Below are 14,154 nucleotides of genomic sequence, written 5' to 3' on the forward strand. Positions count from 1 at the left end.
GGTACAAGGTTTCTCCCCATATGATAATCTGACGCGCTCGAGTAACTGCAAAAATCCCCGCTTGGGCTCCCCTACCCTAATTATTCTTTACAATATTAAATCATTCTAAAAATGTAAATTATTCTATTGTTGTTTCTTATTTTTGTAGCGATAGGATTTAGATACAAATGTAAACTCACCCTTAAATTTTTCTTATCTGGTGTAAATATTGTAGACTCTTTCGATATCTAAAATAAAAAAGTATCTCAAATATTTTTATACACAAAATGTATTTGTGGAGTGGAGTATACGAGCGATATCCAAGCAGTCAACACGTGTTTTGTCAGTGCCTCTTGATTTTCGCGTAGTGTGATTAGTTTTACATTAGATTAATTTTACATTTGTTCAATAAGCAGCAGTGAATAGTTTTTGTGAGTTATCAACAATGATCAACGATCCTCCCCCCGAAAAAAGGGGGACACAATAAAATGAAACACTGAGTTATGTCATCCAATACAACAATCCTACCAACAGCTGCCAATAGACTTATTAAGGATATAGGGCTTTTCATCGACTGTCATTTGTTTCGAGCTCCTGTCATATGTCACACAATATTGATATATATCTACGCCATACGTCTTTGGTTTGTATCATTGGTATATACCAATAACGTATGACGTAGATATATTAATATTATGTGACACATGACAGAAGCTCGAAACAAATGACTGTGAATGAAAAGCCCTATTAACGGAGCCTGTATTGTTAAGATTATGTAATTGCTGAATAAATCGATCATGAAATTGTATTATTTTTATTATCCGTGTCACAAAATACAAAAGAAGTACATACTTAATTTACTTGATTTTTCTTCACAATTTTTTAGAATTTCCAATTAAATTTTTTATTTTGTAAAGGTTTTTATTCAAAATATTACAAATAATAGATATCTATTTTGAATTTTATCATTTGAATAAGTAGAAACTTATTCTGTCTAATCCAAGGTAACGATTAAATAATGTCTATTCTATTTTAAAAAGAAGTTATTCTAAAAAATTCTTTTATGTGTATGTAAGGTACGCCACTGTGTATCAGGTATGTACCTTTAAAATTTAAATCCCAGCGCTATTGCCTGCTTAACCGTTCTTAACTAAAGGTAGCTGGGAGTGACCAATTTATAGTTAATGACATAATAGGCATTTTGAAAAATCAAAAGCTTTTTAAAAGTTAACATAGTCAGCGATTTTGATATGGTTTAGATTTAGAGCCAGACTACATCAAGATCGCCTCTAAATCGTGCTGGTAATCGCGCAAAAACCCAAAAGAAGAAGAAAGGAAGTTTTGAATGATTCATAGTATTGATAGTATTCATACCACAAAATGGAAGAGCCTTTCTTATTGCATTGAAATTGTATGATTATTTATTTTTGTGATTTATACCACCCCATACTCGACCATTTAAAATATTTTTAATCTTTAACATATAAATACAATACTTACTACAAAATTTAAAATCTATTATGTCATTTATAGATAGACCTTTAAAAATCATAGTAAGCCATTAAAAACAAATTAGTTAAGTAATCTCATTACTTCATTTATGTAATGGTTTTTAGAAACTAATGAAAATTATTTGTAAATACATATTTAAAATACAAATAAAATTATGAAATATTTTAAAAAAATTTAATAAATATAAAATACAATGCCTCATACGTATCAAATTTAACAAGTCTAGGATATACAAAAAAATATTTGTGTAGTTTTTGTGAAAACACATAATAAATTGATATAAAACCAAAATCAAGTCAGTTATCAATCACACATATGCATATATGTGAGTACGGCTCTGTAATAATCTAGTAATCATAGCTATGTTGACTGAAAACTTACCCCCTTAAATTATATAATACATCACTCAATAACTGGTTTTGTTGATTATCTAGAAAATCAACTACAATTAAATAACAAGTTTAGTAATTTCAAATTATTGTGTAATGGTTTCAAGCTTTGCGCATTGAGAAAGTTGAGCTGTAGACAACGGCGCATCTGCTAGGAAAAGAACGAGAAATAACAAGTTTTGGTGACCTTTGATTCTCAAGGGCAGGGTTCAAGAAGAGGGGGGAATTTCAGCGCCTCTAGTGGAAGGTCACGAAAGCAGAGAATGGTTGATTGGCGGGTACTTTAAATATGATTAATCTATAATAAGTTAATGTTATTTTTTTTACAAATGCAGATACTATTTGTAGAGGACTGAAATCTACATTGAAAACAAATGTCAAAATTGTTCTACGAATCCCAAAATTCTGCAAAAATATACATTTGTGAGAGTATTATTGTAAGTAGGCCACAAGTAATGCAGAATATGTACACGAGGTTGGGTTATTCAGTCAGAATGTCCCAAATATTGTTATAATATAATAACAGTTTGAATTTCTACTACCAGTCATCTTCTCTGAGGTCTCTATCTATCATAGAATTTTCTATGTACGTTTTCCATGTTATGACAGGTCTTTGTCTCCGTCTTCTTCCCGGCAGGTCCCAGTCCAATATTCTTTTCGGCCATCTGTGCGCTGGCATTGGCATTATTTGTACATGCCCGTACCACTACAGGACTCTGTTTTCCAACTTCTTTTTATAATCGAGCAATCTACTTCCATTCTATTCCATACTTCCTCGGTTCTTATTATGTTCTCCCTGGTGATTTGTAGACATCTTCCCATAAAGTCCAGTGGGTAAGATTGAACACTATATGCTCCGAAAGATCCTTTCTTTTGTTTTCTTTGGATAGAGTGTTGTTCCGTATCACTCCATAGAGTGCTTTCGTGGCTTATTTCCCCGAAGCAAGCCACAAATTACCATTTCTATATCTTCCATAATATGTAGTATCTTCCATACTCTGCTTCTCATTGAGCCATAAAAGTCTTACAACTCTTCATGGTATCTTCTTCTAAACTTAAGTTTAAATCTGCAACGTCGGATCCAATATGAGTGCTCAGTCTTACACAGAGTTATTAGAATCCCTCTAACTCACATTCTTCCTTGAATTTCATTATCATTATCATTATATTCCGTGTCCTCCCTATCTGGTGCAAAAATGACCTGCGAAATGGAGTGAATGTAATAATTTTTCTTTTACTGATAGGTACATATATGCCTATTGTTCCGCATTTTCTATACCATATTTTTACTGATCTAAATATTGTGAAAAAGTTTAGGTGATAGACCACATATCTGCTTCAGGCCTTTTGTTTTGCTGCAGTAATTGTGTTTATTATTTCATTGACTAACTGTATTTGCACCTCTATTTCTTGATAGTATTTGTGTTATATTCGCCCATTGCTCTCTAACCTGTATTCTTCTCATTGCTGCCCATAGTTGTTTCCTGGGCACGCTATCGTATATGCTTTCTCCAAGTTGATAAAGGTCATATATGTTTTAATATTTTTCTCTTTGTTCTTTTCTATAATGTTTCTTTTCTTTTCGGAATCCGCCTTGTTCTTCGCCATAATGGTCCATGTGTTGTTCTATTTTTCCTTTTAACTATGGAAAAGATTCCAGCCACAGCACAATCCCGATTCCAGCTATTGAAGGAATTACACTGATGCAGCTGCACAATGCAGCTGTAGTTTCGTGTTGCAACGAAATTGAAAATGGTTATTTATTTTTGATTTATATGTTTACTCTGATTGGAGTACGAAGGGAACTATTCTCGTTGGAACTTTACCGCGCTGAGCAGATGGGACGTGAATTATAAATTGTAAAATTCCCTCATCTTCTTTAGTCTCAGCATTCGTTATGGCTTGCAAACTTTAGAAGCCTCGGAGGTGTAACCAGAGAAGGTTCCCATTGTTTTCAATCTGGTGGGATGTAGAGTAATACTGAAAATGGTTATTCATTTTTGCCCTATATATTAATAAAAATTTATTTATATTAAGCCTTCTGCTTCAGAATCTTTGTATCCAATCGCTATGAATCACTTTGTAGATCAAGGACCAAATCACAATTTGAAATAATGTGTCAACTTAAAATTGTATTAGCAATGTTCACCAAATTTAATCTAAAACAAATAGTTTAAAACATTATTGAAGTATAGAAAACTTCTAACCTTTGGCTAATCCGATAATTATCAGTTTAGGAGAAATTTCCAAATGATAATTTCATTACTTCTTTATCTCTTTCATATCGTTAATCGCTGCGGTTACAAGGACGATGCATATTTTTACAATGGTTTTGTAAAAATATCCATTCATTTTTAGAATTTCGGATAAAATAATATAGTAACGTTAAAAAATTCATTAATATATTTTTATACCTTGTTTATATACCCTTTATACATAGTTTTTTAATCAACCTTCATTTTATCTTTGTTTCGTGGCTTATGTTTTACCACTTCAAAACTATAAGGCAACCATCCCAAAAATGACCCTTGAAAAATATCGTTACGCCCCTATATAAAGAGCGAATTGTTATGAAAGTAAGAGATTTAAATTTTAAATGTTCTTACCTGCAAATCAGTGGCGTAGGAATTAACTTGTTTTCAATAAACGTATAATCATAATGGAGAAGATACTGGGGTTATATGTATATTGTTTCCTGGACAATTTCTTCTTCGTTCTGCCCATTCTGGGGTTCATAAATTTGTTGTTCCTGATACATAATTTTGTTTCATCTTTTCATGGGACATGCTAAGCTTATTTTTTCATTTGTCTGGAATTTGCTTTGTATGTCATTTAGAATTTACTTACCTAGTCGATTTTCAACAATCTTCTTTGTATGTTTATTTTCATTTGTTTTGTAATATTTTATCTTAGATTATTTAGTTGGAACTATTTACATACTCCGAATTATAGCAATATGAAGTAGAGGCATGGACCTTCACAAAAACAAGCGATAAGAAAATAACAGGACACCGAAGGATGATGCGTATCTCCTGGCTATTTACCAACGAAAATGTTTTACAAATAATAGATCAAGACCAAAAATTCTCACATTTTGGTCTCTTGATGAGAAACGATAAATGCCACCGAATAACGATGCATTTGGACGACTACAAAACTTTTTAAATCTAACACACCAAATACTCGAAAGACAGTTTTTACCAATCCATACTGCCAGTACTAACATATTGGTATTTAAACAAAATTATAGTCCACAAACTTTGGACATTTCCATATATGACACGTAAAGAGTTCAATATTATGTTCAGTGGCGGATCTAGACATATGCCTTGGGAAGGGAGGGGACTTTCAATGAAACTCCAACCAAAAGACATAAAAAGATAAACCTAAACTACAAAATAATTAACTTATATCGTTGATTGAGGTATACCTCAATCAACGCTTATATACATTCAGTTCTTTAAATTTCTTGTCAGCTAATTATTTTCATGATTCAATAAGTTTTTCTTTAACTTTGAACCTTGCTGCGGGAACAATTTCCCCCCGTAGATCCGCCACTGTTGGATCTAATTTATAAGATATTTTCGACAAATTTTTGACTATCCTAAGCCCAGACCTGCATTCATACACAAGCAAACAAAATCTGAATTCTGTTAAAAATTTAGCAGATCATGCTTATTGAAAAAATATTTTCTGCGTACTGGTACTGTATTTGTTTACCTGTGGTATGTAGCAATAGGGACCCTTTTCTTAACAGATTAGATGGTATTTGAACCTTCTCCGAACGTGGCAATTGGGACAACACATTTTTACCCGAGTACCTATCTTTATCGCAGGACCGGATTCAAGGAAACATGATTCGCTCTTAATGAATTTGTAATGCAGTTATTTTCTCCCTTTATATATATTGAATTGTATATTATATAATTACCTATATTATACTATATTATAGGAAAGAATAAAACTGTTGTCATACAAAAAGTGTCAATTATACTATAGTATTATTTGTTAATAAAGTAATGAAAACATGATAAAATAAAATCTATATGTAATCATACGAATTTTAGTCATATTCAGATGACTGGCCTGGGGGCAGATTATTATGACTACTAAGATAGTAAGTAATGGGAAGTGGACAGTTTAACGAATGTGTGTTCGGTAGAAAATATATAAGAACAACGAAGATATAAATATATGAGAGAAAAATTACAATAATGATAAGAAATAGGAATAATTAGTATTTACATAAATTAAAGGAAGATTCAGATTGTAATAAATCTTCAACGAACGTATAAGTAGCTTCTAACATGTTTTCTTTCTTCTCTCCCTACCATGTCTGAACGTTTCTATCTGAAGGTACTAGGTACTAGGTACCTAGGTAAAATGGACGACTTTAGAGAAAAATCCCGAAACAGGTCGATTTTGATGTTTAAATTACAATTTTTTGGCATATATTTCATACTAGTGACGTCATTCATCTGGGCGTGATGACGTAATCGATGATTTTTTTAAATGAGAATAGGTGCCGTGTGGCACCTCATTTGAAAAGGTGTTCAATTATCTATTCAATAATATAAACATTACTATCATTATTTATGCAGGGTGGCCAAAAAACAAATTTTTAAATTAAATTAATTGACGAAAAAAGAAGAATGTATGCAATTTATTTAACTCAAAATACATTCTATCACTGTCAGAAAATAGGAAATAATGTTTATTTGGCAAATAAACATTGCTTTTCGCTTAAATTAAATGTTCAAACTGCCAAGTGGTAGGTGGGAGGCTGTTTGTGATTTAATTTAAGCGAAAAGAAATGTTTATTTCTGAAATAAGCATTTTTTTTTCTATTTACTGACAGCAATACAATGTATTTTTAGTTAAATAAATTACATACATTCTTCTTTTTGCGTCAATTAATTTAATTCAAAAATTATTTTTTTGGTCACCCTCTATAAATAATGATATTATTATTTATATTACTGAATAGAGAATTGAACATCGTTTCAAATGAGGTGCCACACGACCCCTATTCCCATTTAAAAAAATCATAGATTACGTCATCACGCCGAGATGGATGACGTCACTAGTATGAAATATATGCAAAAAAATTGTAATTTAAAAATAAAAATCGACCTGTTTCGCGATTTTTCTCCAAAGTCGTCCATTTTAGATAAAATTAATTTATTCCATAATTTAGCCCCTCTCTGTATACGATGATGTTAACACTATTTACAGTGTGCTAGTTTCAAAATACTCGGCAGGATGTAAGTATTCCCACATTTTTCATTTTAACAGTCACAGTTTTAACCTTTTGCTTTAAACTAACGTGGAAATACTTCATTCTAGGCACTGAAGATGTTCTGTTTAGAACGAAAACGTTCTGCAATCCATGACATTTTATAGTTTTAAATAAACGATTTTATACCAGAATACATCTCGAAGTTTTTACTTCTGTATTGGTTTTTTAAACTATGGTATACAGCCAACTATTGGGATTTTCCCATTGATTTTTTATTTAATTCAATATTATTAAGTCCGCTAAGAACTGACTTGGAGTCCGAGATAATCACTGCATCTTGTATATTTTTGTGCTCCAGCCAATCCAGAGCTTTCCCAATAGCTACTGCTTCTGCGGTGTAAATAGAGCAATGCGAATGAAATTCTATTTTAAATGACTTGTTTTTGGAAGGAATGTACACTGCAGACCCTACCTTTCCATCGTTAAGTTTAGAACCGTCTGTGTAGATTATGGTTTTATTAGTGTATTCACTCAATATGGATTTCAATAAAGTGTTATTTATTTTAGGTGATTCTGAATATTTCGGAAATATAATATTTAGTTTTTTGTGAATCGTGTCAAAATCGAATTTATAAAGTGGTTTGACAAAGTTTGTTGCTAATGTAACCGGTAAATAATCGGTTTCCAGAAAAGTATCTGTTAACGGTGGAGAGTTTTTAATTCTCCAGTAATTGTTTACTAAATTTTGAATAGATAATTCATACAGCATACTCAGTAAGTCACTTGTTCTTGCTCTCAATTTTAGAATATATTTGGTTGCCAATAAATTTCTACGATTTTCTAAAGGCAGTTCATTACTCTCAGCAAGCAACAGTGAACATGGTGTAGATTTCATAGCACCCAGAGTTATTCTCAAACTTTTAAACTGGATACGATCTACTTTTAGTAGATGCGTATTGCTTGCAATCTGTAAAAATACCGTGTATACTCGCTGAAAATATGTTGAAGAGAATCGGGCTTAATACAGACCCCTGTGGTAATCCTGTATGAGTTATTCTTGGACCATGTAACTCAGCGGTACTCAAATGGTCGATCGCGATCGACCGGTCGATCGCAAAAGTTTTTGATGTCGATCGCGATTCACGAAAAAAATACAAAAAATGGGAACTGCGCTAACTTACCTCACGCGCAACTTTACAACTTTTTATAAAATAGAAATGTGCAATCAAAATTTTTATTTTCTAAATTGATTTTTTATTAGCAGTCGATCGCTGGATGCTTGCAATTTATGTGGTAGATCCCATGCAGTTTAAGTCTGAGCACCACTGATGTAACTGATTCATATGGTCTCTGATATATAAAGTTCTGTTGCTAAAAATATTTACTATCTTAGCTGATAAATTTGTGGATAATCCCAGTTGGCATAACTTTGAATGCATTATTGTTAAATTAACACCGCCTTTAAGATCTATTTACAAAAAAACACGCTAAAAATTTATTTATAGAAAATTAAGTTGGATATTTGTTGTTAAGTGACTTATTGCATCTAATGTACCAAGACCTGATCGAAATCCCTATTATGTACTTGGCAAAAAATTATAGTGTTCGACGGTCCAGTTAAGACGATTTTTAATTATTCTTTCGAAAGTTTTTGTTATACACGACAATAGAGAGATGGGTCGGTAAGAGGTTGAAAGAGTTTTATCTTTGTTTGGTTTGATAAAAGACATATAATTGTTTCTTTCATTTTGTTAATGTAAGTTCCTTCCAAAAGCCATTCATTAAATATTTTTATTAAGTATTTTTTAGCCTTATCGTAAAGGTGGTTAATTATCGAATAAGTAATATAATCTGTTCCGGGTGTAGTAGATTTTGTTGATTTAATAGCTACGTCCAACTCTTGGGTGTTAATAGGATTTTCTAGTAATTTGAATTTACTAGAGTTGTATGATTTTACTTGCTTTAATTCGTCTTGAACGTATGGTGGGGCGAACTTATCAAGAAACTCTTCTATTAGCTCTTTTGAAATTGGTTGTGATTTCGAATGATATTTTTTGTTAGCCAATTTATTAACAAATGTCCATATTTTATTGAGCGATGTATTTTTATTGATGGTATTTACAAAGTTGATCCATGAAGTTTTTTTGTTTTTTGTGAATACAACTTTGCATTTGGCTTGTATGTGTTTAAATTTTAGGTAATTTTCAAGGTTTGAGATAATATTATGCTCCCGAAAAGCTTTTTTACGATGAGCTATTAAATTTTTACATTCATCGTCCTACCATACGGGAAGACAAGATTTTGGTTGGAATGATTTTTTAATACTCATGGAGGTATCTGCAGCTTCAATAATTATTGTTCTTATTAAGTTATTAAACGTTTCCAGAGATGTAACATATTGATTGAATATCGGGAAGGCATGTTTCTAAATGATTTTGAAATAGTGACCAATCTGCTGAAGATTCTTTCCATTTTGTTGAGGAGTGAATTGTTATCGGAGTATAATTCAAATCTATGGTGATTTGGATATGGATTGTACCTAATGAGTCATTAAGGGGGTTCCAAGTGGTAAGACCTGTTAAATGAGGGGATACTAATGTAAAGCCTATCATTGAAGGTCGTTCGTTCGGTCTAGATAATTTGGTAGGTCTTCCGTCATTAAGTAATATTAGATTGGTATTGTCTAAAGCGTCAGCTAGAATGTTTCCCTGTGCACTGTCCTGTACAGAGCCCCATCTACAGTGATGACTATTAAAATCGACACCAATTAAAACTCTGCCTTTAATTTGACCAAATAAATTTTCCCAGTCTTTGGATAAGACATTTATTTTAGGGTATTTATCTTTGTCCACGGGTTTTATTGAATGTATATTTATGTTGGTCTTTGTGGTCAAAAAATGTGTTGTCCATTCTAAGCTCATCATTCGTGTAGAAGTTTATCATCAGTTCTCCATTTTCGTTTTTAACATTTTCATTACGTTTTTGCTTAATTCCAGGCACTACTTGGTTGCCCATTCGAGCGTTAAAATCCCCCAGTATTATCATCTTCCCTCTGACTTAATCTAATACTTGTAATTCGTAATAAAATGTCTCCCTGGTTGTTTTAAGCTTGTTATTTTCTGGGCCGTATACTCCGACGATGTTCACGTCTTGCTTCTTCATTCTTACCTGTGTAGTTACAGCTCTTTCTGATACGTATTGACACTCTTTGATGTGATTTTGGTATATTTGATGTATTACCAAGACTACGCCTTCTTTGGCCTAGAGTTTAGAGAAACATTGTCTCACCAGTAGCGTCCAGTGCTGCACCAATCTTCAGTGCTTTGGTGGCAAAAGAGACGGGTCAAAACAAAAAAAGACCTCATATCTTTAATAATTATGTTTTGTTCATAACTTGAAAAATAGTTTTATACAATAATGAACAGAAAGGATATACATTTTAGGCGTTATAATAAGGAAACAAATCTATACACAATAATATTGATTATTATCGAGTATCGCCAAAGTCCACATTCAATTAAGGACACTTTAACAAGTCTGGAATGATTTACAAAAGTGCGTAACACATTTTTCAAAATTTCGACTATTAACAAGCTATTACAAGTCTTAATGTTTGTTAAAGCCTCCTACATTAAACAAATTCTTTGGTACCATTCACTTCTATCGTTTAGTATCAAAACCAGCATACAACAACAAAAAAAAGTGATGTTAAAGCTCTTCAGCATACTCTAAAATATAAATACGACCAAAGTCAGCTAGAATACGATTGTTATTCGACAGAAGTTCGGGGGACACTCAATAATCTCATAAAACTATAATACATCACATATTATCATTTCGGTAGGTACGTAAATCTTCTCAGTTCGTCATATGAGTACTGGAAGTAACATATTGGACGCCTGGGTGTTGTTGGGCGCCATTGGATACGTTCGTTTGTGATGTTGACCCCGGGATCGACTGTGGTGGAAAAGGCTGAGGCACCGAACTAGCTGGACCATAGTTTGGAAGTCTGAAAAATTAAGAAATATATACATTCAAATTGATAACAGCACAGAAAAAGTCGTTTAGTATATTATTGTATGGTCGAAGCGAAGATCGGTGGGATATGTGCATTTTATCAATGAAATTCGATATTTTTAACGTATTGCAGAAGCCGATACAGATAAAATGTTTTAATAACCTATTATCATTCAGAATTACTCGACGGATATTAGTACAGTTAAAATAATTAAGACGATAACCGGACAATCATGATTTAATGAGTGAAATTTAGTTTTTTTTACTTTAATGACAACAAAAAGCAAGCCCATTAGCAGAACCCAATTAAAAATTGTTTTGCACATCATATTTGAAACATTATTTGGTTGAAAAATCTCATTTTTGTTGGCAAAAAAATATATTAATTTGTTTGGACTAAATGACAGTTGTGCTTATCTTAAAAAGGATATGTTATCAACTTTCACACAGTGTTGCCAAACTGAATTTTGTTATTTTGGGTGTAAATTTTTTCCACGGATCTCCGAGGTTTTCCACGGACGACCTTCTAAATCTTATAAATCTATCTATCTAAGCCCAGTGGACCGATTTTAGCGCACAAGATCTCATTTTTCTTGTTATAATATCAACTTTTTGATTAAATAATCTGCAAAACCGCAAAAGATGCATTTTAATTGAGAGGTTACGAAGAACGAAAAGCAAAAAGAAAACAAAATTTTATGATTTTCAACTAATTGTCAAAATTTAAATAAACGAGGAAAAAAGTAGAACCGGCAAATGAAAGTGTTTTTAAATACCTTTCAAACGAGCATTTGTAAATTAAAATATATCTACACACACCGGCAAAATTAGCCGAGCACGTTAAAAATGGGGCATGTTTGATGTCTCGTATTTCATAAACCAGTGGTCCGATTTGAGTGATTCTTTTAGTATGTTACAGCCTTATTATTTAAGAATATCGGTGTAATAATATTGTTGCTAGACAGGTGAATGTCATTTTATACCGGGTGTAACAAGCATACTGTGTTTTTTTCTTAAAGTTCGGAACACCCTGTGGAATATTCCAGCATATATAAAATATTAAAATTATAACTCGATTGTAGAACTATGCTTTCTTAACATTTTCTTTTTTGATTCATTTGCTTATGTTGGAAAATAAAAAAGTTATGTGCTTTAACAACTAACCATGTTTTTTATCAACAAATCCTCATAGTAGGGGAGAAAAGTATGCTAAATTTGCAATTACTCGAGCGTTCTTGGGACCTGGAGTGGATTGTGAAGAGTGGGTGCTACAACCAAAAAAAGTTAAGTTAAGTTTTCCATAAAGTGTGGGATTCTCAATCTTTCAATTTAATTTTCCATTTCCACCAATCGTTTTTTCCGATTATAGCGCCATTTATCCATAATAGGAAAAATGTTGTGAATAAAAGTTGCTTATTTTTACGTCAAGGATCCAAATCTGCAATAAAAATTGGGGGCTCCTATTTAATATTTTAATGTAACCCCCACCTCACCTCCGCGGGGGTTATGTTTGGTGCCATTCGGTAGATTTTTGAAAAATATTGAATATGTGTATTTTGCAGTTTTACGATCTGATGTTCATTTCGCAAAATATCGCAGGGTTCGTATTTATAATTTTTAATTTACCCCCCACCCCTCTCCGTGGGGTGTCACGAGCCCCCACGGAGGTGGGGTGGGGGATTTAATTTAAAATCTTAAATAGGAGCCCCCAATTTTTATTGCAGATTTGGATTCTTTAGTTAAAAATAAGCAACTTTTATTCGACATATTTTTTCGAATTATGGATAGATAGCGCTATAATCGGAGAAAAATGATTATTTCAAATGGAAAATTAAATTAAAAAATTAAAAGTTCCCCACTTTATGGAAAACTTCACTTAACCTTTTTTCTGATTTTAGCACATACTCTTCACAATCCAATAGGTCCCCATAACGCTCGAATAACTGCAAATTTAGTATACTTTCCTCCCCTACTATGAGGATTTATTGATGAAAAACATGGATAGTTGTTAACGGACCTAACTTTTTTATTATCTCACATAAGTAAATGAATCGAAAAGGAAAATGTTAAGCAAGCCTAAGTCTACAATCGAGTATTAATTCTAATATTTTACATATGCTAGAATATTCCACAGGGTGTTCCAAACTTTAAGAAAAAAACACAGTATGATTGGTACACCCGGTATAAAATGGTATTTACCTGTCTAGCAACAATATTATTACAACGATATTCTTAAATATTAAGGCTATAACATACTAAAAGAATCACTCAAATCAGACCACTGGTTTATGAAATACGAGACATCAAACATGTCCAATTTTTAACGTGTTCGGCTAATTTTGCCGGTGTGTGTAGTATATTCGAAGATATATCATTGTGTATCAATTTGTCAATCAAAGATAGAATAAAATTTTTATTTTTTTTTATATAACGCGGGCACATAAATTTGATACACCCTGTATATTGATTTGTAACTATTTATTAGAAGTTAGCTTTTACGCAGTGGGTTTATCCTTAATAAGTTTTTCCCTGAAGAATTAAAGACATTTGTAAATAAGGTGAAGTGAAAAGACAATTTATTTCGGATTATAATTTTAAAAAGATTGTTTTGTTACGGGAAAGGCAAAATCCACAGGTAATTGTAATTATTAGTTTTTAGAAAAATAAGGCAGAGAAATTTGGAATTTTAAGTCCTTTTGTTTAAGCCCAAGAATATTTGTAGAATTCCCGGAAAGTAATTATGATGAGTAGACGTATTTGTTGAAAGAATGCATGGGTTTTTTCGAATGAAAAAGAGGAATGTGAAGAGAGAAATGTTTCTGATTGGCTTGGCAATTTGGAATGGGGAGAGAGAAGTTTGAATGTTCAGACAGTTTGGAAAAGGAGATTATTATGTAACCGGCATCCGAGAAGAGCAGTCAAAAGTTTTCATGAGTAGTTCAGAAGCAAGTAGTAGTGGTTGTTTGATAGTGAAGAGTAGCTGAAAAGTTTAACGAGAGACAAATCAAATTGAGAAGA

At 32.3% G+C, this 14,154-nt stretch overlaps 1 protein-coding gene across 1 annotated transcript in view; it reads right to left on the reverse strand.

Annotated features, from left to right (window-relative positions):
- Nucleotides 1-10,483: 10,483 nt before the first annotated feature.
- The window catches only part of LOC114330766 (signal transducing adapter molecule 1), a 47,370-nt gene continuing 43,699 nt past the window's right edge, over nt 10,484-14,154 (reverse strand). The window contains exon 9 of the mRNA XM_028280182.2: nt 10,484-11,128. Within this exon, the coding sequence (XP_028135983.2) occupies nt 10,978-11,128 (151 nt within the window). The 3' untranslated portion in view covers nt 10,484-10,977. The remainder of the gene's footprint in view (nt 11,129-14,154) is intronic.

Source organism: Diabrotica virgifera, chromosome 6 (assembly GCF_917563875.1).
Source record: "Diabrotica virgifera virgifera chromosome 6, PGI_DIABVI_V3a".
Lineage (NCBI taxonomy): Eukaryota > Metazoa > Arthropoda > Insecta > Coleoptera > Chrysomelidae > Diabrotica > Diabrotica virgifera.